At 39.3% G+C, this 25,166-nt stretch overlaps 1 protein-coding gene across 1 annotated transcript in view; it reads left to right on the plus strand.

Moving 5' to 3' along the window:
• LOC108175735 (tolloid-like protein 1) overlaps positions 1 to 25,166 on the plus strand; it is a 170,174-nt gene that overhangs the window by 122,571 nt on the left and 22,437 nt on the right. Inside the window, exons 7-11 of the mRNA XM_089301760.1 lie at positions 5,230 to 5,335; positions 14,676 to 14,888; positions 16,301 to 16,370; positions 22,448 to 22,550; positions 25,021 to 25,137. Coding sequence (XP_089157886.1) covers positions 5,230 to 5,335; positions 14,676 to 14,888; positions 16,301 to 16,370; positions 22,448 to 22,550; positions 25,021 to 25,137 — 609 coding nt within the window. The remainder of the gene's footprint in view (positions 1 to 5,229; positions 5,336 to 14,675; positions 14,889 to 16,300; positions 16,371 to 22,447; positions 22,551 to 25,020; positions 25,138 to 25,166) is intronic.

Raw genomic sequence — 25,166 nt, forward strand, 5'->3', positions numbered from 1 at the left:
TGGGTGATCCAGAGAGCACCCTCTGAGTACTGACGAGGAACTGAAGGATCGTATAGGGAGCACGTTCAGAATAAACAGCAGGAACTCTGTTGGCTGGAGGAAGCATTATGGGGCTGGTGAGGGTGAAGTCGGGGAAACCTGTGAGAAGCCTTAGTCGCGTGGGGGAGGTGGATGCCCTTTGTGTTCTAGTACAGGGCAAGATGAGCGAGAGGAACTCCTACTTCAGAAATATTTAAGAGGAACAACATCGCGTGAGGGAAATCTTCAGAAGTTCGTTCTTAGGCCCCAAGAAGAAGGGTGAAACTATCAGATGAAACAAGAAATACTAATAGAGCAGCATGTTTTTAAAGAAGAGAAAAACAGTGATTTCATTTAGCATTTTTTTTTTTTTAATTTGAGAAGCCCTTGGATGATGATGGTTTAGTAGACAAAGAGAAGGTGAATGAGGACCTCGGCAGGTGTCTAGCAATACAAATGTGGTCGGGAGTTGCCTATTTAGGACGATACTGGAATGAGAAGAAAGAAATTGAGGGGCCAGCGCTGGGGTGTAGTGGGTAAAGCTGCTGCCTGCAGTGCCGGCATCCCATATGGGCACTGGTTCAAGTCCCAGCTGCTCCACTTCCAATCCAGCTCTCTGCTATGGCCTGCGAAAGCAGTAGAAGATGGCCTAAGAGCCTGGGCCCTTACACCCGTGTGGGAGACCCTGAAGAAGCTCCTGGCTCCTGGCTTCGGATCAGCCCAGTTCTGGCCTTTGTGGCCATTTGGGGAGTAAACCAGCAGCTGGAAGACCTCTCTGTCTGTCTGTCTGTCTGTCTGTCTCTCTCTCTCTCTGTCTCCGCTCTCTGTAACTGACTTTCAAGCAAAACAAATTCATCTTTTAAAAGAAATTGAGGATACAAAATAGAGAACAATGGTATTTAAGCAGAATTTGGAGAATTTGGTGGACTATTTACCAAAAGGGTAAGAATGTTATCTCAAAAATAAGAGAGACAGAGATAGAGGGAGGAAGGAAGTGTTACTGTATTATCAGAATTGTGTCTGTGAACTACATGAGCCCATTCTCTATTAGTGTCACATTAAAACGAGAATTGGTGAGTAGAAAGAAAGTGAGAGAAAACTCAGTGGAATATGATAGCCGTTGCAAAAGGGCGAATCCTTTCAGAACGGTGAAGTAACCTGCAGAATTGGGTATGGAAGGTAAGTAAGAAAAAGAATGAGACTCCTTAGCTGAGAATCTGACGCCTGAGCCAAACAGCCAGGTTCATCTTATATTTTTCATCATTAAGAAGGACGTAAAGAGGAAACAGTATTTTTGAAAATTGTCTCAGCTACCAAGTCAATGAGAAGTTTGTTGTTAAGCAGGTGTTAGTTTTCCTGTATTTGCCAAACATTTTGTTATATTGACAAAAAAAAAAAAAAAGCTCATAATGAATGCAACTTCCAAAAATGGTTCTTACACTTAAATAGAATTTTGATTCAATATAAATATGTATCCAAATAGAGGAAGAGATGTACATGGTACTTCAGAGTGTCCATTGAAGGATGTTTACTGGGGCCTGTGTTGTGGTGTAGTGGTAAAGGTGCCAGCAGTGCCAGCATCCCATATGGGTGCTGGATTGAGTCCCGGCTGCTCCACTTCCAATCCAGCTCCCTGCTAATGTGCCTGGAAAAACAGTGGAAGACAGCCCAGGTCCTTGGGCCCCGGCACCCCTGTGGGATACCCAGATACCCAGAAAAAGCTCCTGGCTCCTGGTCTAGCGCTGACTGTTGCAGCCATTTATAGAGTGAACCAGTAAATGAAAGACCTTTCTTTGCTTCTCTCTCTCTTTATCTATCTCTGTAACTCTGCCTTTCAAATAAATAAATAAATCTTAAGAAAAAAAAGATAGGTTTCTTCTGGTGCCCAAAATGTTACAATCTATGCATAGTTCTTGTATAACATGCATTCTTCATGAAGTTATTTTGAAGATCCCTCATGTACATGGATTTCAGTTTTTTGGTACCAAAATAAACACATATTTCAATTCTATTTTCTATGAACTTTTTGAAGTACCCTAGTATAAGTAGTATAAATAAATTTATAATACTTAACACAATGCTAGAAAAATTATGACTCTTACTAGGTTTTTGACTAAACATTCTGGCTAACAGAAAAAAAAATTACTGTGTGAGATTTCCTGTAATTGGAACCATGATCAGCAATTCCAGTATAAAAGCGTTCATGTTGGAGACTGATCTTCAACAAATTTATGACTTGCTGTGACTCAGAAACTTAAAATCAAATGTTATTCAAGTAGATTATCCAATAAGCAAAAACTTTGGCTTCAAATTTATATGCACAAGGGATGACTATGAGAGTACTAAATTGGTATGATAATTAGATTTATTTTAATTTGCATCAGAATGTGCATATAAAGAGGGATGTCTTTAAAATTTTTGAATTATTAAGTATAGTTTTCCATGTTGCTCTGTATCTCTGACTTTCTCCTTTCCTTCATGACGTAGGTCTAAGTTTCTCTTATTTGGACTGTGTAGGCCCATGTCCTTTTTAACTAGCAGGAAAAAAAAGCCTCATGTACGTGTTAAGTGCTCAGTTATGGGCTTGGAATGTGCAACTATTGCTATAGTTACTGAATGTTCTACTTTCAAAAATTTTGTGAAGCATTTCTTGTTGATCAGAGAGCCTTTTTCCATATTGTGCTCTATACTGAAATCTTGAAAGTTTATAATTATAAAATCAGATCCACAGCGCTTTAAAATTTCCACCTTATAATTGGATATGTTAAAAAAAAGGTTCAAATTCTATGGAGATCACAGTTGTAACAATTGTTCCTCTCAGGGTTGGGGCGAGAGCAGCGTATTCCCTAAGAATGGTTTTAACACACGAAGACATATCAGAGGTTTGAGGAGCACACATTTCAGTTTACAGGCTGGCTGGTGAAGTCAGAATCATTTACCATGTGAAATTATTCAGATATGGTTTAAAATACATTACACTGAGAGGCAGGCTCTGTAACTACAGCTTGAGTCTCTAACCTTTAGTGTTCAAATGCATGTTCCCAGGCTTCCCTATCACAGGGAGGAGAGACCTTGTATTCTAGGACATCACTCCATTTCTTTAGTACCTTTTGGAAAACTATTAATGTGATATTATTTAATACAAATATTGAAGTTAGAATGCTCAATCAAATGAGCGATGTAATAGTCCCCTTTTGAGATCCAGGCATGAATTTGGAATTCCAATAGTTCACTTTTATACTTTCTCAAAGCTCTTTAGGTTACATAAATAGTATGTCATGCACCATCTTTTGCTGTTTATTTTTTTAAATACATATTTCTAGCTCTAAAGTCATATTGATTTTTTAAAAATATTTATTTATTTATTTATTTGAAAGGCAGAGTTACAGAGAGAGAGAGAGAGAGAGAGAGAGAGGGAGAGGGAGAGAGAGGTGTTCAGTCCACTGGGTCACTTCCCAGATGGCCACAGCAGACAGAGCTGGGCTGATCTGAAGCCAGGGAGCAGGAGCTTCTTCCAGGTCTCCCACGTGGGTGCAGGGGCCCAAGGACCTGAGCCATCCTTTACTGCTTTCCCAGGCCATAGCAGAGAGCTGGATCGCAAGTGGAGCAGCCAGACTCAAACTGGCGCCCATTTGAAATGCCAGTACAGCAGGCGGCGGCTTTACCCACTATGCCACAGCATCAGCTCCTTTGGCTGTTGAAACTGCAGAAATTGAGTCATTGAAATCTGAAGTCAACAAGAAGCAATTCTTTGTTCTAGAACCATCAATGTAGATTCATATATTTATCTCTTTTTTTTTTTCAGTTTTCAAGAAATAATACTGCTTGGCAGATACAAACAGGCAGTTGAAAAAAATCTGTTAAAAATGAAGTTAAAATAACATGTGAAAAGTAAAACAAAAACTCCCTTAGTTCTTATTCGTATTCTTTTTTTATATATAAAGATTTACTTATTTACTTGAAAGTGAGAGTTACACAGAGAGAGACGGAGAAGCAGAGAGAGAAGTCTTTTTTTTTTTTTTTTGACAGAGTTATAGATAGTGAGAGAGAGAGACAGAGAGAAAGGTCTTCCTTCCATTGGTTAACCCCCCCCAAATGACTGCTACGGCCAGCACTGCATTGATCCGAAGCCAGGAGCCAGGTGCTTCTTCCTGGTCTCCCATGGGGTGCAGGGCCCAAGCACTTGGGCCATCCTCCACTGCCTTCCCGGCCACAGCAGAGAGCTGGACTGGAAGAGGAGCAACCGGGACAGAATCCCGCACCCAAATGGGATGCTTATGCCGCAGACGGGAGGATTAGCCTAGTGAGCCACACACCAGCCCCCAAGAGAAGTCTTCCATCCACTAGTTCACTCCCAAACTGGCTGCAATGGCCATAGCTGTGCTGATCTGAAGCCAGGAGCCAGGAGCTTCTTCCAGGTCTCCCACACGAGTACAGGGGCCCAGGCACTTGGGCCATCTTCTACTGCTTTCCCAGGCCACCACAGAGAGAGCTGGATTGGGAGAAGAGCAGCCAGGACTCGAACCAGCACCCATATAGAATGCCAGCACTTCAGGCAGCGGCTTTACCTGCTACACCACAGCGACAGTCCCCTGTCATATTCTTCTGGATCAAAAAAGTCTTTCCAAATAGAAATGTCTTTTCATAAAAGAGAGCCTTGTTTCATTTTTGAATGAAAGTAGATTTCCGGTTGTTTTATCTTTAATGTTGAAGTCACATTGCTAAACCAAGCAGTTAGTCTAATATATACTAATATTGTTCCTACACCTTTTCACAGTGTTTCATAGAAAGGATCTAAAATTCCAAAGCAAGAAGAAGATAATTTTTATGGGCCCTGGCAAGTACAGTCATAAGAGAAAAGTGACAAATTCATTGGATAAAAATCCAACTCTTATTATGATTTGTACAGTATCTCAAAAAGCAGCAAGATTTTAAAGAAATGAATATTGTGAGGTAGTAAAAGAGCATACGTCAAAAACATACAAAGTTTGGTTTTGTCAGTGTTTTTGCCGAGATAAAGTCATTAACCCATTCTTTCAGTAGGAGCTCGAGTGAAAACCTCTGCCCTTGGCACATGCGCCCGGCTGAGAGTGTAAGTGGAGCCAGCAAGGAGACGGGTCATTTAATGAAGAGCAGATGCGAGTCGAGGGAGGGCTGTGGTGCTCTCCCCTCTTCCAGGCTTCTGAGATTCTGTTTGTCCCTGATCCTTAGGTCAAGAGTACAATTTTCTGAAGATGGAACCCGGTGAAGTGAACTCACTTGGGGAAAGATACGACTTTGACAGCATCATGCACTATGCCAGGAACACCTTCTCAAGGTTGGACTCTCAGGTTATACCTTTTGACTTTTAATTCCTTCCCTCCATGTAGCTCCTCTCAAAGCTATGTTTCACATTAGAATGAGAATACCTTTCAAATGTTGCTGCTCTATGGCAGAAATAAACCAAGCAAAATAAATAAAAAATCATGGTTAAGAATATAGCCAACAACAGACATTTTAATGACATATTACAACACATTTTTGCCTTTCCTATCAAATATATACATTTGAAGTGATAGGATATTATCAAGGATTTAAAGTATATTTTAATTATTTTAAAAATGTCAATTAAAATCATGACCAAACCAGTCCGTGTATTAAACTGCCAAAGTGTAGTGTAGTGAAAAGTCAAATGGTTTACTTGGTTGCTGCGTTGGAATGTCACACTCTGCATGCAACTCCGGTTGGATACTGTGCATTTTCAGTGGCTCGAGTACCACCAATGCTCAAGAAAGACTATTACTCAATGAATTCTAAGACAACAAGTTAAGAAGATATTTTTCTTCATATAGTTTTCAGTTATCGTTCATTAATTATTAACCTTAGGATTCTTTCATTAACTGAATACTCTTTTTAAAGAGTGAAATAAACTTGGGTTTTGATCCACTTCATTCTAAAGATGATGGCATCCAGGAAATAGTTGCCAGGTAAGGAATTCGGAGCTGTAAAACCACTGAACTCACCCATTCCCTTGGCACACTCAGGCTCATTTTACCCTCCTACATCCATTTCTATTCACTCTTTTGCCCAGTTACATCCATCTCACAGTTCATTAACAACTGTTTATGAAGGCAGGCTCAGGAAGGAAAGAAAACGTCAAATGTGTTCAATAAAAGATTTTTGGCAAAAAGGAGAGAAGGATGTGTTAATGAGCCCTTTGTACTTGGACGCATTTTAGAATCATTCTTTTATAAAAACCCATACTTTGAAAAAAAAAAAAAAGCGAGGGTTGACTGTGCAGTGTATGTTGAAAACTTCATGGAAACTGGAATTAAAAGATAAGTTTGTTTTGTTGTAAGGACATTTTAAAATTCATATATAGTTTTTTCACAATATGCATTTTCCGTGAACTTTATGAAACCCTTTTATTTTGAAAACCATTCTCCTCTGAAGTATATGTTTCACATATATATATACACATAAATATGTATGTATATGTATATATGCATGTGCATGCATATATAATATATGCATGTATATATATCTTTGTTAAAATATAATAACTATCCCCATGCTTATTGTTCCTGGAATTTGAATTTAGGATTTGGTAAAAATGACAGTCAGAAATTTAGCCTGCAATTATTCTTAAAGAATAATAAAATTTTTAGTTTCAGACCAATGTTTGGAAGGGAGTTTTCCATAGAGATGTGAAAGAAATGAACATTTGGTCCAAGTTTAGACAAGACTGCTCTCTTATGCTGCTGAATTCAGTTACTTAGAATTAACCTGAGGTTTGATTATTTGGAAGACAGGAAGTAGCAAAGAGTGCAGAAAATAATGAACGCTTCCTGTTCTTCAGAAATGCTGAGTCTTTCCTGAACTTGGAACTTGTCTGCTTTGCCTTTCCGCCTGGCTGTTTTCTCCATATACCACTCTTCTCATGCTGCCTGCTGCTGTCTCCTCCATCATCTGCCTTTGTGTTGTGTGCCAACCAGCTTTGACTTTTTTTGTAAGATTTATTTATTTATTTGCAAGTCAGAGTTACACAGAGGAGAGGCAGAGAGAGAGAGAGAGAGAGAGAGAGAGAGAGAGACATTGAGATTGGTCTTCCATATGCTGGTTCACTCCCCAATTGGCTGCAATGGCTGGAACTGCGCCGATCCAAAGCCTGGAGCCAGGAGCTTCTTCCAGGTCCTCATGTGGGTGCAGGGGCCCAAGGACTTGGGTCATCCTCCACTGCCTTCCCAGGCCATAGCAGAGAGCTGGATCGCAAGTGGAGCAGCCGGGACTTGAACTGGCACCCATATGGGATGCTGGCACTTCGGGGCAGGGTGTTGACCTGCTGCGCCACAGCACCGGCCCCCAGTCTTGACTTTTTATTCGATCAAATTGATTCAAAGTTATGCTACTCATTTTTTCATAAATAAACAGATTTCTGTAGTTCAAAAGACCTTATAGTAGGAAAGATAATATCTGATTGATCCTCACTCATATTATTTTATAAACTGGAGTCTTTAAAGTGGGTGTTTGGGGACCAGCGCTGTGACGTTGTAGGCTAAGCCTCCACCTGCAGTGCTGACATCCCGCATGGGTACCAGTTGGGTCCCGGTTGCTCCATTTCTGATCCAGCTTTTTGCTAATGGCCTGGGAAAGCAGTGGAAGATGGCCCACATGCTTGGGCCCCTACACCCACATGGGAGACTCGGAAGAAGCTCCTGGCTCCTGGCTTCAGATCAGCCTAGCTCCGGCCATTGCAGCCATTTGAGGCATGACCCAGTGGACGGAAGATTCCTCTCTCTCTGTCACTACCTTTCTCTCTATGTAACCCTGCCTCTCAATTCAATAAATAAATCTTCCAAAAAGAGAGGCTGCTTATTGACATATGTAATTGATTTCAGGTAATGAAGCATTTGTCACAGTTCTCAGTCCTTCCTCCACATAATAAAACCTTATGATTTTAAACCTTTAAAAATATTTATTTATTTGTAAGGCAGAAAGAAAAAGAGGGAAAAAAAAATCCTTCCACTGGTCACTGCCCCAGGGCTGGAATTGGGCTGGGAGTGAAACCGGAAACTTGTCAATCCAGGTCTGCGGGAGTGGCAGAAACTCCGTTCCTAGAGCCATCACCACTGCCTACTAGGATCTGCTTTAGCAAAAAGCCTAAGTCAGAAACCAGACCTGGAAATCAAATCAGTCACTCTGATGTGGGAGGTAGGCACCTTAACCACTAGACAAACACCAGCTCCTCCTTGGCCATTTTTACGTATAGAGTTTAAAGTGTTAAGTATATTCACAGTTGTGAAACATTTCTAGAACACTTTCGTCTGCAAACTTGAAGCCCTGGTACTCATTAAACAGCAACTTCCCATTCTCTCTCTCCAGCACCTGGCAATCACCAGTCTGCTTTTTGCTTCTGTGGACTTCATTACCTTAGATACCTTGTATAATTGGAACCATACAGAGTGTGTCCTTTTGTGACTTGCTTATTTCCCTTAGCATTATTTCCTCTAAGTTCATCCATACTGTAGCATACGACAAGATTTTCCTCTATAATAATGATGACTAATACTTGATTGTATAATCACATTTTATGTATGCCTTTGTCCATCAACAGACATTTGAGTTATTACCACTCGTTGACAACTGTGAATAGTGCTGCTGTGGGACATGTGTGTGTAACTATTCCTCAGAGATCCTTCTTTCTATTCTTTAGCACTATCTAAGCTGACATGAGATGCTGGTTCATGTAGTAGTTCTTATTTGAAAGGCAGAGAGAGAGAGAGAGAGAGAGAGAGAGAGCAAGTGCTCTATCTTGCAACCACTGGTTCATTTCCTAGGTGGCTGCAGAGGCCAGAGCTGGTCCAGGCCAAAACCAGGAGCCTAGAACTCCATCCAGGTCTCCCACATGGGTTCAGGGGCCAGAGGACTTAGGCTGTCTTTTGCTGCTCTCCCAAGCGCATCAATAGGCAGCTGAATTTGAAGTGAGGCCACCAGGATCCGAACTGACACCCATGTGGGATATTGGCATCGCAGGCAGTGGCTTAACCCACTGTGCACATTGCTGACCCCAGTGGCATTTCTACTTTTAATTCTTCAGGAACTTGCACACTTTTCTCATGGTGGTTGCACCATTTAACATCCTGCTAACGGTTTATAAGTTCTAGCTTTCTCTATGTCCTCACCAACACTTGTTTTCCTTTGTTTTGATAATTTCCATCACAAGATTTATTTATTCATTTGAAAGTCAGAATGACCGGAGAGAGTGAGAGACAGAGAAGAGAGAGATCTTCTATCTGTAAGTTCAGTCCTCAAGTGACTGAAACAGCAAGAGGTTGGCCAGGCAGATGCAAGGGCCTAAGAAAGCCATCTGGATTTCCCATGTAGGTGGCGGGAACCCAAGTACTTGGGCCATCATCTTCTGCTTTCCAGGTGCACTAGCAGGGGGCTGGATTGGAAGCAGAGTAGCTGGGACTTGAACCAGGCATTCCAAGTGGCGACTTAACTTCCCATGCCATAATGACTGCCCCACATTTTGGTTTAGATTGACATTTTTGTGATCATTGATGCGCATCTTGTATTGATTAGCTGAACATGTTTTCAGATGCATGGCGGTCACTTGTGTGTCATTTTTGGAGAAATGATTACTCAAGTCCTTTGCCCAGTTGTTACTCAGGCTACTTGATTTGTTGTTGAGCTGTGAGAGTTCTTTGTGTATTCTGGCTCTTAACCACTTAATCTGATATATGATTTGCAAATATTTTCTGCCATTCCGCAGGTTACGTTTTCACTCTGGCGATTTTGTCCTATATGACCAAAATCTGTTAAGTTTGATTTCATCGTGTGTGGCTCTCTTTTTAAATATACTGTTGCCTTTTGATGTCATATCCAATAAATCATGACAGCCATGAAGCTTTCCCCTTATTTTTCCTTCTGGGAATTTATAGTTCAGGGTCTTATGTTTAGATCTGTAGTTGACTTTGAGTTAATACTTTTACATAGTATAATGGTGCAAATTCATTTCTTCTTCTTTTTTTTGGCTGTGGATGTTCAGTTTTTTGTCATCATTTGTAGAAAAGGCTGCCTTTTGGAATCCTTCTTGAAGAGAATTTGATTATATACATTAGTTTTTTTTTGGGGGGGGGTTCTCTACTTTATTTCATTGGTCTAGAGGTTTATCTTTATGCCAGTGCCATAATATGTTGATTACTGTAGCTTTGTAATATATTTTTGCTGGGGCTCTGGCATCCCATATAGGCACTGGTTTGTGTCCCAACCACACCTCTTCCGATCCAGCTCTCTGCTAATGGCTTGGGAGAGCAGTGGAAGATGGCCCAAGTGCTCAGCCACATGGAAGACCCAGAAGAAGCTCCTGGCTCCTGGTTTCAGATAGGCCCAGCTCTTGCCATTGCAGCCATGTGGGGTGTAAACCAACAGATGGAAGATCTCTCTGTCTCTCCCTCTCTCTGTCTGAAGCTCTACCTCAAATAAAATAATACAAAAAGACAACGTTGGAATTTTAATAGGGATTGTATTGAATCTATAGATTTATTTGAGTAATATTAAGAGCTTACTATTTAATTTTAAATCCAGGATCACAGGACCTTTCCACTTACTTATCACTTTAATTTCTTTCAGCAATGTTGTTTTAGTTTTCACTGTCCAAGTCTTTCGTTTCTTTGGTTGGGTTTACTTCTAAGTATTTGTACAATTTTTTGTCTTGATTTCCTTTATGGGTAACTCACTGTTGGCGTGTAGAAAGATAACTGGTTTTGTGTTTTGATTTTGCTAAATTCACATATTAGTTCTAACAGTTTTTTGTGGAGCATTTAGGGTGTTCTGTGTAAGACCATATCATCTGCAGATAGAGGTAATGTCTCCTACTTCCTTAATTTTAATTCTTCTTCTTCCTCTTCTTCTCCTCCTCCTCCTTCTCCTTAGTCTTCCTCTTCTTCTTCTTCTCTTCCTCCTCCTCCTCTTTAGTCCTCCTCTTCTTCCTTTTTCTCTACTTCCTTCTTCTCTACTTCCTTCCCCTCTCTCTCACCTTCTTGTTCCCCCTCCTCCTCCCGTCTTCTACCTTCTTTCCTAATTACTGTGGTCACAACATCCAGTACCAGGTTAAACAGAAGGGCTGAGAACAGGCATCCTTTGTTACTGCTCTTAGAGGAAAAGCTTTGTTTTTCACCACTGAATATGATGATAACCGTGGACTTTTCTTTTTTTTAATAAGATTTATTTATTTATTTGAAAGTCAGAGTTACACAGAGAGAGAAGGAGAGGTAGAGGTCTTCCATTCACTGGTTCACTCCCCAGCTGGCTGTAATGGCCAGAGCTGCGCCAGTCTGAAGCCAGGAGCCAGGAACTTCTTCCCGGTCTCCCACATGGGTGTAGGGGCCCAAGGACTTGGGCCATCTTCTACTACTTTCCCAGGCCACAGCAGAGAGCTGGATCAGAAGTGGAGCAGCCAGGACTCGAACTGGCGCCCACATGGGATGCTGGCACGGCAGGCATTACCTGCTAAGCCACAGCGCCGGCCTCAGTTGTGGGCTTTTCATTTGTGACCTTCATTATTTTGAGGTAGTTTCTTTCACTTTCTGGTTTGTTGAGTATGAATCAGGGAAGCGTCTTGAATCTTGTCAAATGCTTTCTCTACACTAGTGAGAGGTTTTATAGTTCTTCTGTTCTGAACTCATGGAGTCTACAATGTTCCAGTTGTTTCTGTGAGTGTAACCCATGGAATAGGTTTAGGAAATCATGGTGAGAAGTCTTGGCCTATGAGGCCTTCAAATGCATAGATATTCTGTAAGGTAAATTCATGCAAACTGATAACTTTTTCATTAAAACAAAGAAAAGTTGTAAAATTTTACAAAGTTTCTTAAAAGAATAGCTCATTTGCCATTTTTACACAATTAAAATAAATGAAGAATGGCTATTAGAAAGGAACCTCAGTATGATTTGCCTCTGGCCTATTGATAACACCTCCCTTGCTCAATGGCCATGTCTTGGACAAACAGAATTGTTAACTTCCTGACCATAAAGAAAGTACAAGAATGGGTGATTGGTCCCCTTTAGAATGTAAGAAAGGATACCTCGGTATATAGAATAAGTCAAAATTCATTATTCTACTGGCCAAGGTAGCATATATCCACTCCAAAATGTCATTAACTTTTTTTAAATATTGAACCTCCTGAAAGCTTAAAAAGTGAAACTCGTCAAAGAGTGCCCATTTATTTTTGAAAATAGAAAATAGTCAATACTTTGCTTAGTACTGGAGGACTGCAGAAATTGTAACACTCCATCAATTTCCGTTTTCCTACTTAATGTTTCTGTTGATTCATGCGGTGCCATTGAGAGATGGCTTTTCTCAATGCTACCTTATAACTCAGCTTCCCTTTCCAATTACATGGGGCCTCCCGAAGTTGCATCTTAGTGTGAGCTCTTGCTTTTGATGGTCAGTTCCCATAAATCATTAGTCTCTACTTGTCTGCCCTTGTCTCGGGCAGTATATAGATGGAGTTCTATAAGTGCTTAGATCTGGCTTTAAAGAGTTGCCGCCTTGGGATTTAAGATGGCCAGGTTGTATATCACCACTCCTTTGCTTACCTAAAAGCTATAAGTCATAAGTTAACCATGTCATTCTGTTTGCCATCTTCCTATAAATTAGTAGTTGTTGTCCTCCAGGTAAACACATTATCTAGCTGGTGCTCAAAGATTTCAGAAGTCCTTGCATCTCTAAATGGTTCTTTCTGGGGACTCTCTACTGGTAGGTAGCCATAAGACTTGCTGTGCAGCCGATACCCACCTTCTGTCCTTTATTTTTTCCACAGTGCTGATCTGATCACTACCCAAGTTATTGGTCTTTCATTTTAATGTCTTTCTCCCCACATTAGGATATTAAAATCAGAAAGAGCAGTATTTTTGTTAGTCTGTTCACTGCTATAAATCCAAACCTAGAACAGTGCTGAACGAATGTTTCCTAAAGGGGAGGACTAAGCAGAGCTTAAAGTGTTATTCTTTAACCTGCAGTATAAATGTGTGATATTGTAAATATTGAAAAGGCATGTCCCATCACTCATCTCCATTTAAAAGATATCTTACGCGATGGGCATTTCTTCTGGATGTTAAGATACCCGTTATGATGCTACGTCCCACATCAAAGAATCAGGGTTCACTTTCGAGGTCAGAGTCTGATTCCAGCTTCCAAATTATTTGCACTTTGAGAGGCAGCAGTGGTAGCCAAATTGATTTGATTGCTGTAACTCACATGGGAGACTTAAGTTGGTTTTCTAGCTCCCAGTTCCAGCCCCCAAGTTTCAGGCATTTGAGGATTGAACCTGAGGATGAGAACTTTCTTTGTCTTTCTCTTTGTCTCTTTGCCTCTCAGAAAAATAAATGAGAATTTTTTTTAAAAAAAGACATCTTACAAGGTCATTTCTGTTTTTTTTTAAGATTATATTTATTTATTTGAGAGGTAGAGTTATAGACAGAGAGAGGGAGAGAGAAAAGACAGAGAGAAAAGTCTTCCATCTGCTGGTTCACTCCCCAAGTGGCCACAATGGCCAGAGCTGGGCCAATCCAAAGCCAGGAGCCAGGAGTTTCTTCCAATCTCTCATGTGGGTGCAGGGACCCAAAGACTTGGGCCATCCTCCACTGCTTTCTCAGGCCATTAGCAGAGAACTGGATTGGAACAGTAACACTGGGACACATACCAGTGCCCATATGGGTGCCCATTGCAGGCATTGGTGCTAAGGTTATTTCTTAATTTAAAATATCTTTGTGGAAAATTTCCTTCTTTATTTTCTGAAAAACAATTTTTGTTTTTTAAAAATCCACACAGGCAAACTCCCTCCTTCTCAACCTGTTGTAATAGTTTCACAGTTCATTGTATTTTTAACCTAAGCACTTCCTTTAGAGTTATAAATGTTTGATACGTATTGCAAAATTAGAATGTATCTTTAGTGTACTATATTAAGAATTTTAACTCATACATAGTAGGAAAAGTAGTAATTCTTCTACTAAAACTTTGAGTCAAAAGCAACTCAATATCTATAGCTTAGAATCAATGGGGCACTGATTAGGATTTTTTGCTAAGCAATTTTGCCATGAAACATTGAAAATGATACATAATACTTTTGTTTTGCACTGTTCTGTCTACATTTTGACATTGTTTTTCCTTTTTTAACATACGTTATAGCATTTAGACTTGTAAGAAATCTTAAATGCTTAGATAGTTAAATTAGAATTTAATTCGAAGAATATTAAGGTGTATTTTGTTTGACTCTTTGAATTTTAGTAATTGCAGAAGTCTTTATTGTATATATTGTATATATATATATATCATGAGGAAGAATTGTTTTACAATCTGACAATCTAAGGGATTCTTAGATCTGTTTGGGAGACAAAAACAGAGCCATGGTGTACTTGGTGGGAGACTATAAAATATTCCATGTATTTTAAAAACACATAATACAGTTTTCTAAGGAACACGTGGATGTCATCATTGATTTTATGCTACACACACATGATGCTGGTGTTTTGAAAGTTTGACACACTGCCTAGAGCTCACTCCATTGTATTTTCCATTTGATTGACTTGAGTTTAAAAAGCAACCGTATATTGGTAAGCAAGATATGTGCTTTGATTTGGTGACGTAGGGGTGGTTTGTTTCTTTTCTCTTTCAGGGGGATGTTTCTGGATACGATTCTCCCCTCCCGCGATGATAATGGCATACGTCCCGCCATCGGTCAACGCACGCGTTTAAGTAAAGGAGATATTGCACAGGCAAGAAAGCTGTATCGATGTCCAGGTATTGCTCTCTGCAAACACAGGCACGTGGCTGAGCTGGGCTGTGCTGGGCTGTGCTGGGCTGTGCTCTTGCTGATGGACAAGCCATGGTTTACCCAGCTGTTTACTTGTCTCTCTCCTTGCTGACAAGTGACATGCAAAGTTCCAAGCAATCATGGGATGAGCGAGGAGGGAACTCTGGGATACTCATCGCTACAAATCAAAACAAGCTGTTAGAATTCAGATTTCAAGAGCTGGGGCAATACGCATTGTTTTCTTTTAATTTCATGAGTAAAAGAGCAAAATAGAATGGTTATTTGATAGTTACTAAGGAGTTGCATGATTTTCTAATCAAGTGCTGAGTTTCCTTGCCAATAGAGAAAGAATATCCTTTATTTGAACTGCAAAATTGGTTCCTGAATGACCTTTTCTTTCAAGTCCCTTCCTTAATGGTATATACATGAAAATTTTGGCAGTAGGTATTTATAACCCTGCTCAAAAAAAAAAAAAAAAAAAAAGTTCTCACGAAGTTACTGGTGAGCCACTGTGTATTTTGCTACTGAATGAAGTTTTGAAGAAAGGATGAATGAAAGAGTCTTGGTGATTGTTTGCAGCCTTGTTGCTTCCGTTGAGGAACCGTGTGTTGTTTTGTTTTTGTTTTCCTCTTCATACTATTTGTTGAACTCTTTTACTTAGTGTAGGGTTAGCTATATAATCACCAAGTAAACTGAAAGTAAATCTTTGTAAAAATTAAGAGTGGGAATGTGAGAGGGAGGAGGAAGGGTTGGAGCATGGCGGGGTGGGGGTGGGGGGATGTGTCACTATGTTCCTAAATCTGTATATATGAAATGCATGAACCTTGTATAACTTAAATACAATTTTAAAAAATATATTTATAAAACAAGAATATTCTAAGGGAACTCCAGTACATTGATGGTTCAAGGAAGAAAAGGGATTCTGCTGCAAATTTGCTATGTTGTGAGTTCTGTTCACATCCTGAGTAGTGATCATCTTTGAAAGAGCAGACGTGAAAGATTCAATACAGTTTTCCCAAACTAAATTTCCAAAGAAACCCCCTTTACCTAACACTAACAGCATTCACATTTGGAAATATTTCTAGATCACTAAGGTTGCAGAAGGTAAAATAACTATAACAGTTTTAATTTCCTGCTAGTTTAATAATGTTTGCAGATTATCAGGGGTGTAATGGTTATATTCATCCCTGAAAATTTACCTTGATGTTGTTTATGTATTGAGTGATAGGGAAGCTCTTATGTTCATTACACTTATTACGAGTCTGGTGTGAGTCTGGGAAGATATGCCCTCAGGGGATAGGAGAAAGCAAGCTGATTCATTCACAACAATTTAATATGTGCTCCTTGACATATGGGGTAGTATGCTTTTGTTGAGCAGTTCAGGTTTCAGATGCAAGCAAGAAAAAGTGAGTTGGCTGGATAGTCACAGGAAATAGCTAGGAAGTTGGTCATTCAGTATGATGTGATTATTTAATTCATTGATTCAGCCTGGTGAATTTAGTAAACATTTCTGCTGAGAAAAGAGGTTCCCACTCCCTCAAGATCAAATTGGCTACAGTAAATTATAAGATATTACGGCTTTCCCAATTATCTTGTAATGGTTCATTTTCTTCTAATTTAGGTCTATTAAGTTTTCAGAAGGACAGTTAACTTTTTTTTAAATGTAAAGTTTATTTAAGGCCTTTTACATCTTAGTGATTCAATACTGAAAGTAAGTTTTAAAATTTTTTCTTTTGTACATAATCCTATCTGTAGTCATCTGACTGCTTACCTATAGAATTTTGTCCTGTATCTAATAATACTTAGTATTCATAGATTTATTTACATCATGGATACTTAAATTGGATTCATACTTGTATAAATATCTTTTAAATGTTTTATGTAGGTTTATAAAATATACAGGCACATGCAGTATTTCTTTAATTTTTTTAAATTCATATTTCCATAGGAAAAACACACTTGTAAGAGAATGGCACCACTATGAAAAAGTCAGGGGTGATTCTTGACTAATTTTTAGCAACATTTAGCGTGTGATGTTTTTAATCGTTTAGAAAGAGAAAGGTTTTACTATTAGTAATTTAATTGCTACAATTAAATAACTGACCACTTTGCATGTAAACAATTTTGCTTGTCTCTCTCCATGTATGCATTCAGACATCACACTTAAAAATCACACTGGAGATTCATTTGAGCATTAAATTGTAGGAAAGTTAATATGAATCAAAAATAATCAAATTGTATTAATTTAAATTTCAGCCAGTGACTCTTAAATATTTCCATTATTAACAGAAAGAAAATTAGAAGTGTGGTTTCTAATTGAGATTTTCATGATATAAATGCACAAATGGGTCATTTTCTTATTCAAACCAGAGTAAATATTCATGTATACATTACTTTATTTAACATAGTAAAAGCACAGTCATGAAAGCACTATTCTCTGTGACAAAAGATGTCTGTATTTCTAAAGCAGAATTAAAAGCCAGTTGCTGTTATAGCTTATGAATTACATGGAGTAAAGGAAAGTTACGGGATTTTTTTTTTTGAATGAAGATAAATTAGCTTTTAATTCACCAAATCTTTGAGAATGACATTTTTTTCTCAATTCTCACTGAACAATTCTCCCCCATTGTTTTCCATTTTTCCTTCTCTCTAAATCTCTGCACCCGTCTGTCTCATTTCCTAATGTAGTTAAATTTAAACCCCACACATAGTTATATATTTAAAGTTTCCATCCCTTAAGTGGGGAGCACCGCTGGTGATTAGGACAATGGCAGTGGTGTCTGTAGACTCACCATACACCAATGAAGTTTAGCAACATCATCAATGGAATGAGGTGAAAGATACGTGATTATACACAGAAGTCTAAATAGGACAACTTCCTTTTTATTTTAAAGAATCATTTATTTATTTGAAAGGCTGAGTCACAGAGAGGCAGAGGCAGAGGCAGAGGCAGAGAGAGAGAGAGAGAGAGGTCCTCCATCCATTGGTTCACTCCCCAGGCAGACAAATATCTGCAGCTGCACCAATCCAAAGCCAGGAGCCAGGAATTTCTTTCAGGTCTCCTACTTGGGTGCAGGCCATAGCAGAGAGCTGGATTGGAAGTGGAGCAGCAGGGACTCGAACTGACGCCCATATGGGATGCTGGCACTACAGGCGGCAGCTTTACTCGCTAAGCCACAGTGCTGGCCCCAGGACAACTTCTTTAAGGATTACACAGGAGGAGATTAAGACTTTACGAGGTTGGGGATGTTGTTTAGGGTGCAGCAGGTTAAGCCGCCGCCTGCAGTGCCAGCATCCCATATAGGCACCGGTTTGAGTCCCAGCTGCTCCACTTCCAATCCAGCTCCCTGCTAATGAACGTGGGAAAGCAGTGGAGGATAGCCCAAGTACTCGGGTCCCTGCACCTATGTGGGAGACCTAGAAGAAGCTCCTGGCTTCACCCTTGCCCAGCACTGGTTGTTGTGACCATTGGGTAGTGAATCAGTAGAAGATTTCTCTGTGTCTCTCCTCTCTATATAACTCTGCATCTCAAATAAATAAATTAATTTAAAAAATTCACAAGGTTTCCCAAAAGAAATGAAATCAGCATTTGAAAGAGTTATCTGTACCCCATATCTTTGGCAGCTCAATTCACAATAGCTAAGATATGGAGTCAACCAGATGTCCATCAGCTGAGGACCAGATAAAGAAATTGTGATACACACCCACACCCACACACACACAAGCACACTCACACACACACACGCACACACCCACACCCACACCCACACACTCACGCACACACACGGTATGGAATACTACTCAGCCATAAAAAGAATGGAGCCCTATCTTTTCCAGCAAAGTGGATGCGATTGGAGACCATTATGCTTAGTGAAATAAGCCAGTCTCCAAAAGACGAAATTATATGTTTGCCCTTATTTGTGGTAACCGATTTATATGGAGTACAAAAAATGTTATGTGTATGAGTGAATTTGACATTTTGAGATTTGATTCTTGTTTATAACCCTTGTCTATATTCTTGAGGAACAGTGTTTTTTATTGATCCCTGATCTGCTCCCTTTGAGCCTTATTTCTGAAAGAGAAAACTGTATTCACTCTAGGGAGTTCATTTGACTTGTCCAAGCTGCTTCTGGCTGGAGTCCAGTAAGCTATTTTATCTTGCCCCTTTTGTTCTAATCTCTCTCTGAAAAGCCATTTAATAATATCAGTCTGATTGGCAAGGTTTGTATAGTCCTTATCCTAAGCACTAAAAGGTGTAAATTTTTCTAACTAGCCTTTTTATATTGCCAATGGAATCTGTTTAGGAAGTCAATATCTTAATTGTGCCGACTAAAGTTCATTGATTCTGTCTTTCCCTGGAGACTTGTAGATAGCCAGTCCCTTGAACTTTTGATCTGTCTTTCTCCATGATTTTTTACTCTGTAGCAATCTAAGACTAGGTTTTTTTTTTTTTTTTAATTTTTTGACAGGCAGAGTGGACAGTGAGAGAGAGAGAGACAGAGAGAAAGGTCTTCCTTTTGCCATTGGTTCACCCTCCAATGGCCACTGCGGCCTGCGCGCCATGGCCGGCGCACCGCGCTGATCCGATGGCAGAAGCCAGGTACTTCTCCTGGTCTCCCATGGGGTGCAGGGCCCAAGCACTTGGGCCATCCTCCACTGCACTCCCTGGCCACAGCAGAGAGCTGGCCTGGAAGATAAGTTTTTAGTAAGCAAATGACATCAGTTGCATCAACTTAACTTTGCAACCAAGACTCCTAACCAAGAACTGAATGTGCATGTTTCTAGAAACTCCCTCAATCATAGGTTCTAAAGAAACTATGATTGATTTGAAATTGATACTTACATTTGCCATCAGAAATAAAATATTTACATAATTGTGATCTATAATTTCATATTGTTATTTTTTGGGAAAAGATGCAATGTATCTATACAAAGTAGCATAATATGAAGCCACCAAATATTTTTCAAGAGCTTTTGATTTGTAACTGAAGTATGATTCTGTTAGCAACCTTAGTCAAAAGCCAGCATTTTGCTTCTGTTGTCAAAGTTCTAAGGATTGGATTTTAGAAACCTATCTTTATTACATTTTCTGCTTCTAGGACTCTATATTTTATGTTAATATAAGGTCGACTTTGTTCCTCCATGGCAGTTGGCATTTAAACTAGAAGATCAAAAACAAGATAGGAAACTTCCAAATGTGTATGTGTTTATGAGTGTGTGTGTGTGTTCTGAAAGTTCAAATATTAACTGTTAGCAGTCGAACCAGATTATTCTCAGTTTTTGGTGAAATTTGATGATTTACATGTTTCCAATGTAGCTGACTTTTTTCCACATCCGGGAGGAAATTGAAAATATTTGCTCATCATTGGAAAGCTTCCTTTCAAATGCAAGAGGAAAGCCACTGAGTGAGCTTTGGTGTCTGTATGCTAGCTTTGCTGTCTGTGTTGTAAGAAGGAATTCTTAAGCAGACACATGAACTGAATCCTTGGTGGGTACTATGGGGGAAAATGCAGAATGAAACTCGATAACAGGCAGTATTCCCCATTTGTACAGATGTAAACACCAAGTTAAGAGGAGAAAAACAGAAATGATTTCCCAGCTACAGCTGAAGGATCATGTAATGTTACCTCGGTATTTACAAGTGGAGAAAATGTCTGGAAACTTCATGGGAAGAATCTGAAATCTAATAGTGATCTAATACATTTTGATAATCAAACTTTGAGGATTACTGGCTAAGAAAGAAAAGAATGATATGTACTTTGCTCAGATATTTGAGAAATTATTGAAAATATTTGGAATAATAAAATTGGATGAAGGGAAAGACAAAGAAAGAAAAAAAGGAAAAACATATATAAGAAAGACAAAAATAGATGAACAATTCTATTGAACAAAACCAATTTATGCCATAACCTATTGATTTACCTTAAAAAAATAAACAGCATATCTTTATTTTCTTGTCCTTGGGAAATTTCCATGTGGGTAATAAAAAAAATACATGTTAATGTGATTTGAAACCAATGTTGATGTACAGTTTTATTGGTGATCACTGTGGTACCAGACATAAGATGCCATTAGAAATACAAAAATTTTGTGGAAATAGGAATTAGAAGACGCTTATTTTCATGTAATTTTTTGAAATACATGAAGTTTCTAAAAAATATACAATTAGCGTGATTAAACTTTTTGAGCTCCTCATATGCATACATTTCAACAATTTTTCTTCCAAAATATATTTTTACTTCCATTTCCATGAAGTTTTTGAACACTTTTCATATTTGTGGTGATATTATCTCTTCATTCTGCGAAGGAGTAAACTAGTCCAAGGTTGATTTACCATTATTAATACTTAGATTTCTGTTAAATTTTTTGTTCAACAAAGGGGAGAAGCATGCTTTTTGACACAGAATTGGTAGATTCTTCTAGAATATGGATTCAAGGTTGATTCAGTGATATCATCCCAACACTCTTAAATCCTTGAGAATTACCTCATATTCAGCTTTTTCATCTGTTGCAAAGTGTCTTTTAATATTGTATGAACTATTTTTTGTAATGGAAGCATTTCAAATACCCATAATTTGTTGCTTTTAGCCAAAGTCCATTTCAGTTTCTAGAGTAAAGAGTAGGAGTCATAAACTTATGATTATAAAATAAACTGAAAGTATATCATTGTAAAAATTAAAAGGAAGCATAGAAATGCAGGAGGAAGGGTGGGAGCGTGGGCAGGAGGGTAGAGTGGGACGTATCACTATGCTCCTAAATCTGTGTATATGAAATACATGAAATTTGTTCACCTTATGTAAATAAAAAATTATATATATGAAAAGTAGAATAGAGTTAGAGCAAATATTTTCCAAATCATCAGTAAGTGCATCCTTTGTGTAACTTGGATCCTCCTTCTGGTATAATCAAGTAAAACTGAAAAGTAATTATTTGAAAGTGAAGTCTTTTTATCAAGTTGTAAGATTGTCTTTCCTAGAATTGCAGCATCATACTAACAAAGCACAGAATAAAAGGTCATGTACAATAGCTTTGAACTTGGAAGGTCTTTGAATCCATGTTCTTGGAGCTACAGAAGCACAGTGACATCTGCCTTTGATTATAGTTAGATGAATAAATATGAATCCTAGGCTGTATTTAAAACATTTCTACATACACAATGATATTATGTTCTGGGAAATGGCACACAGTGGTTATTTTTAACATAATTATAGATGTCTGACTGGTCATCTTTGAAATAAATTATTAAAAAGAAGACCTTCGTGGAAAAATCAGAATTTTTGGTTTAGGCATGTTTATCCTGGGAAAATTCAAAATAAACTATTTGACTAAAGAGTTCTATTTTAGAATTGTTCACATTTTTATACAAATTGGGTTAATTGCTAAAATATTGGTTTATTCAGTTCTTAACACTGTGCTTCTACTGACATTGTCAACTACAAATGAGAATGTGACAACATGTTTTCCAGGTGTGTGTGTGAAGAAAAGATGTTAGGGTGATGCTAATAAAGAAAAGAGAAGGAATTAGCCGTGAACACACTTTCACCGTAGACCTGGGCTCCTCACTTCCAAAAATCACATCATCGTGTAGAATTACAATCATTTTTACTCTGTGTGTTTTCCCCTCTGTTTTGCAGATTGTTTTAAATTTCACCACGATGGACTTATACAAGAGCAGTCTGTGCTGGTATGACTACATTGAAGTGAGAGATGGGTACTGGAGGAAGTCACCCCTCCTTGGTAAGACACTGTTTGCCTGCTGCATTGTTGTGCATGCTATCTGACCTGTCTAAAGAAAGTTGATTCTTCCCAGAGTTGCGTTAGAGATAAAAATATGTGCCATCAGTATTATCTTTAGTTTCAGTATACTTTTTTCAACCATACACAAAATATTCAGAAACAAATCACTGATTAAATTCATCATTTTTTAAAGTTAATCAGTCAACCAGATGGAGTTTAAAAGAGCATATATTGTGCAGCAGATTTGCTTCTGAACATGATTGACAATGGCTTTCCCATGAATTGTAACGACTGTGGCTAGCTTGAACAATGTCTTTGCATTTTAAATTTAAGATTCATAGCTTGGGGCTGGTGGTTGGCCTAGCAATTAAGATACCTAAAGGGATGCCCACATACCACATCAATGTGGGCTGGGTGAGTCCTGGCACCATGTTCAATTCTAGCCTCCTGCGAGGTGCACCCTGGGAGGCAGCAGGTGATTGTTCAAATAGGTGGGTCCCTACCAGCCATGGAGAGATCTGGATTGAGTTCTGGGCCTGTGGCTTTAGCATAGCCTAGCCCGGGCTGTTGCCAGCCTTTGGAGAGCTCTCTTGGTCTGCCTGTCTCTATCTGTCTATTTATCTTCTCTCTGTCTCTCCACCTCTCGATAAATAAATAAAATTGAACGCAGTTTTGATGAAGAAATGGACACATTCCTTGTGTATGGGCTGTTTGTGTGTGTTTTGCTCATGTAATCCAGTGAGCTGTCAGGTACATGTAGGGCAGGTGGTTTCCCAAAACAAGCAGATTCCGTGTTCCTGAAACTTCTCAGACAGCTTTTCTGTGGCTGAAAAGAGGCATTTATAGTCTGCCTCATAAACTGTAGCTCAGATTTGGTGCTCACCAAAGTCTGCCACCCACGTTTAACCACAGACCGCACTGTTAACTTGCATGCGGCGGCTTCTGTTGCCTCTGTATTACTTAAAGGTGAGAGCCGTATGAGCACTCAAGTGTCTTCTCTATCCGGATCTCATTTCTAGGCATTGTGACTTCTCCTTTATTTTTAGAAGCAGCTGTGCTCAGTTGAGTTGTGTGCTATGCAGATCTTTTTCTAAAACCTGCTGAGTGGACACTCTTACATTAAAAGTGACAGCAACCTGAGTAAGTCCAAGAGGAAATGTTTAAAAATAAGGGAAGAGGAAGGCTTGAACAAATGCGGCTAAGTTGCATTGAGGGAAGCGTTATCTTTACATTTAATTTTGCAGCCTGGGTGAAGCAGTTTGTTACATAGGGATGTGCCTTCAGAAGGAAACATTTCATTGAGCTCATATTGGAAAATCAGACGCAAATACAAAATGTGAGAAAGCACTTGTTTAGAGGAGCGTCTTTATGGCAGGGTTCAGCGTAGAGTGGTCCACCGGACTGGCTCAGTGTGTTTGTTTTCATGGGCAAGTCCTTCCCCATCTTTTCTTCCTGGGCCTTGCTCTGAGGGGTGTATTCCTTGGACTGCTGGCTCAGAATCATCCGGAAAGGCATTAGGATTGTGGAAACTCGGGTCCCACTGCGTACCTCTGAAGCAGACTGAACTTTGTCAGTTTCCTAGCCATTCGCACGCACACTCTAAGAAGTACTGCTTGGTGCTGCCTGCCTCGGATGGACTGTGCAATTTATGATGTGTTTTTTCACTAGCTATTAGTGAGGTTTGCTTTGTTCAAGTCAGCCAGCATTTCTCGTATGTTAAAACTACGTATGGCATTTTTCCAGAACAAAGAATATGGATAACAATTAATATGTGTATAGAATTATTTCATATAAATTGTCACATTTAACCATTTTGTCATCATGTGGAAGCCTAGAGCACAGTGACAGACATAATGTAAGTAATACAAATGTGGAGGGAAGAGTGAGAGAAATGATAGGTCTTATATGTGTGTTTTCTGTCCAACTTATCTGTGACTACACAGTTAGAAAAGATTGTAACTTACAGCTGAGAGTTCTGCCTCTCTGCCCACATGGCTAGAGATGATGGCTCTGTGGGTAGGATGGAAGGTGAGCATTGCTATTAGACACGGGAGGTAGCCCAGGGGTTTCTAGAGGAGCGATCTTTAAACGTGTCTGGACAAGGAAATCCACTTCAAGGTGAGAACACAGGCTTGGCCAAGTCATCCCATGCTAAGGAGCAGATGAAGAATTCGACCCAGCGTCTTGGGGTGATGTGCACCTGTTTCTGTTGTCCATCGAGTAAATTCCCTACCTCCGTACCCCACGTGGCCTCTTACAACTGTGTTTTCTGAACAGCCTGTCTTAATTCTGTATGCCAGTGGTACAGACATGAGTCGGTCAATGTGATAATTCCAAAGTACACATCTTTTAATTCTGTTGTTTATGAACTTTCGGAGCTTCCTTGTATAGACTTTGCAATTATCATGAAAATCCATGATCATACTGAGTCATATTTAGGAATCTCTCTTTATTCCTTTCCTTCTTTTAGGTAGATTCTGTGGGGACAAAGTGCCAGAAGTTCTCGCCTCTACAGACAGCAGGATGTGGATCGAGTTTCGTAGCAGCAGTAATTGGGTAGGAAAAGGCTTTGCCGCTGTCTATGAAGGCAAGTCCCACTGGATCGCAGAGATCTGT

Source organism: Oryctolagus cuniculus, chromosome 8, assembly GCF_051225735.1.
Source record: "Oryctolagus cuniculus isolate XC-2025 breed Fujian yellow rabbit chromosome 8, ASM5122573v1, whole genome shotgun sequence".
Classification (NCBI taxonomy): domain Eukaryota; kingdom Metazoa; phylum Chordata; class Mammalia; order Lagomorpha; family Leporidae; genus Oryctolagus; species Oryctolagus cuniculus.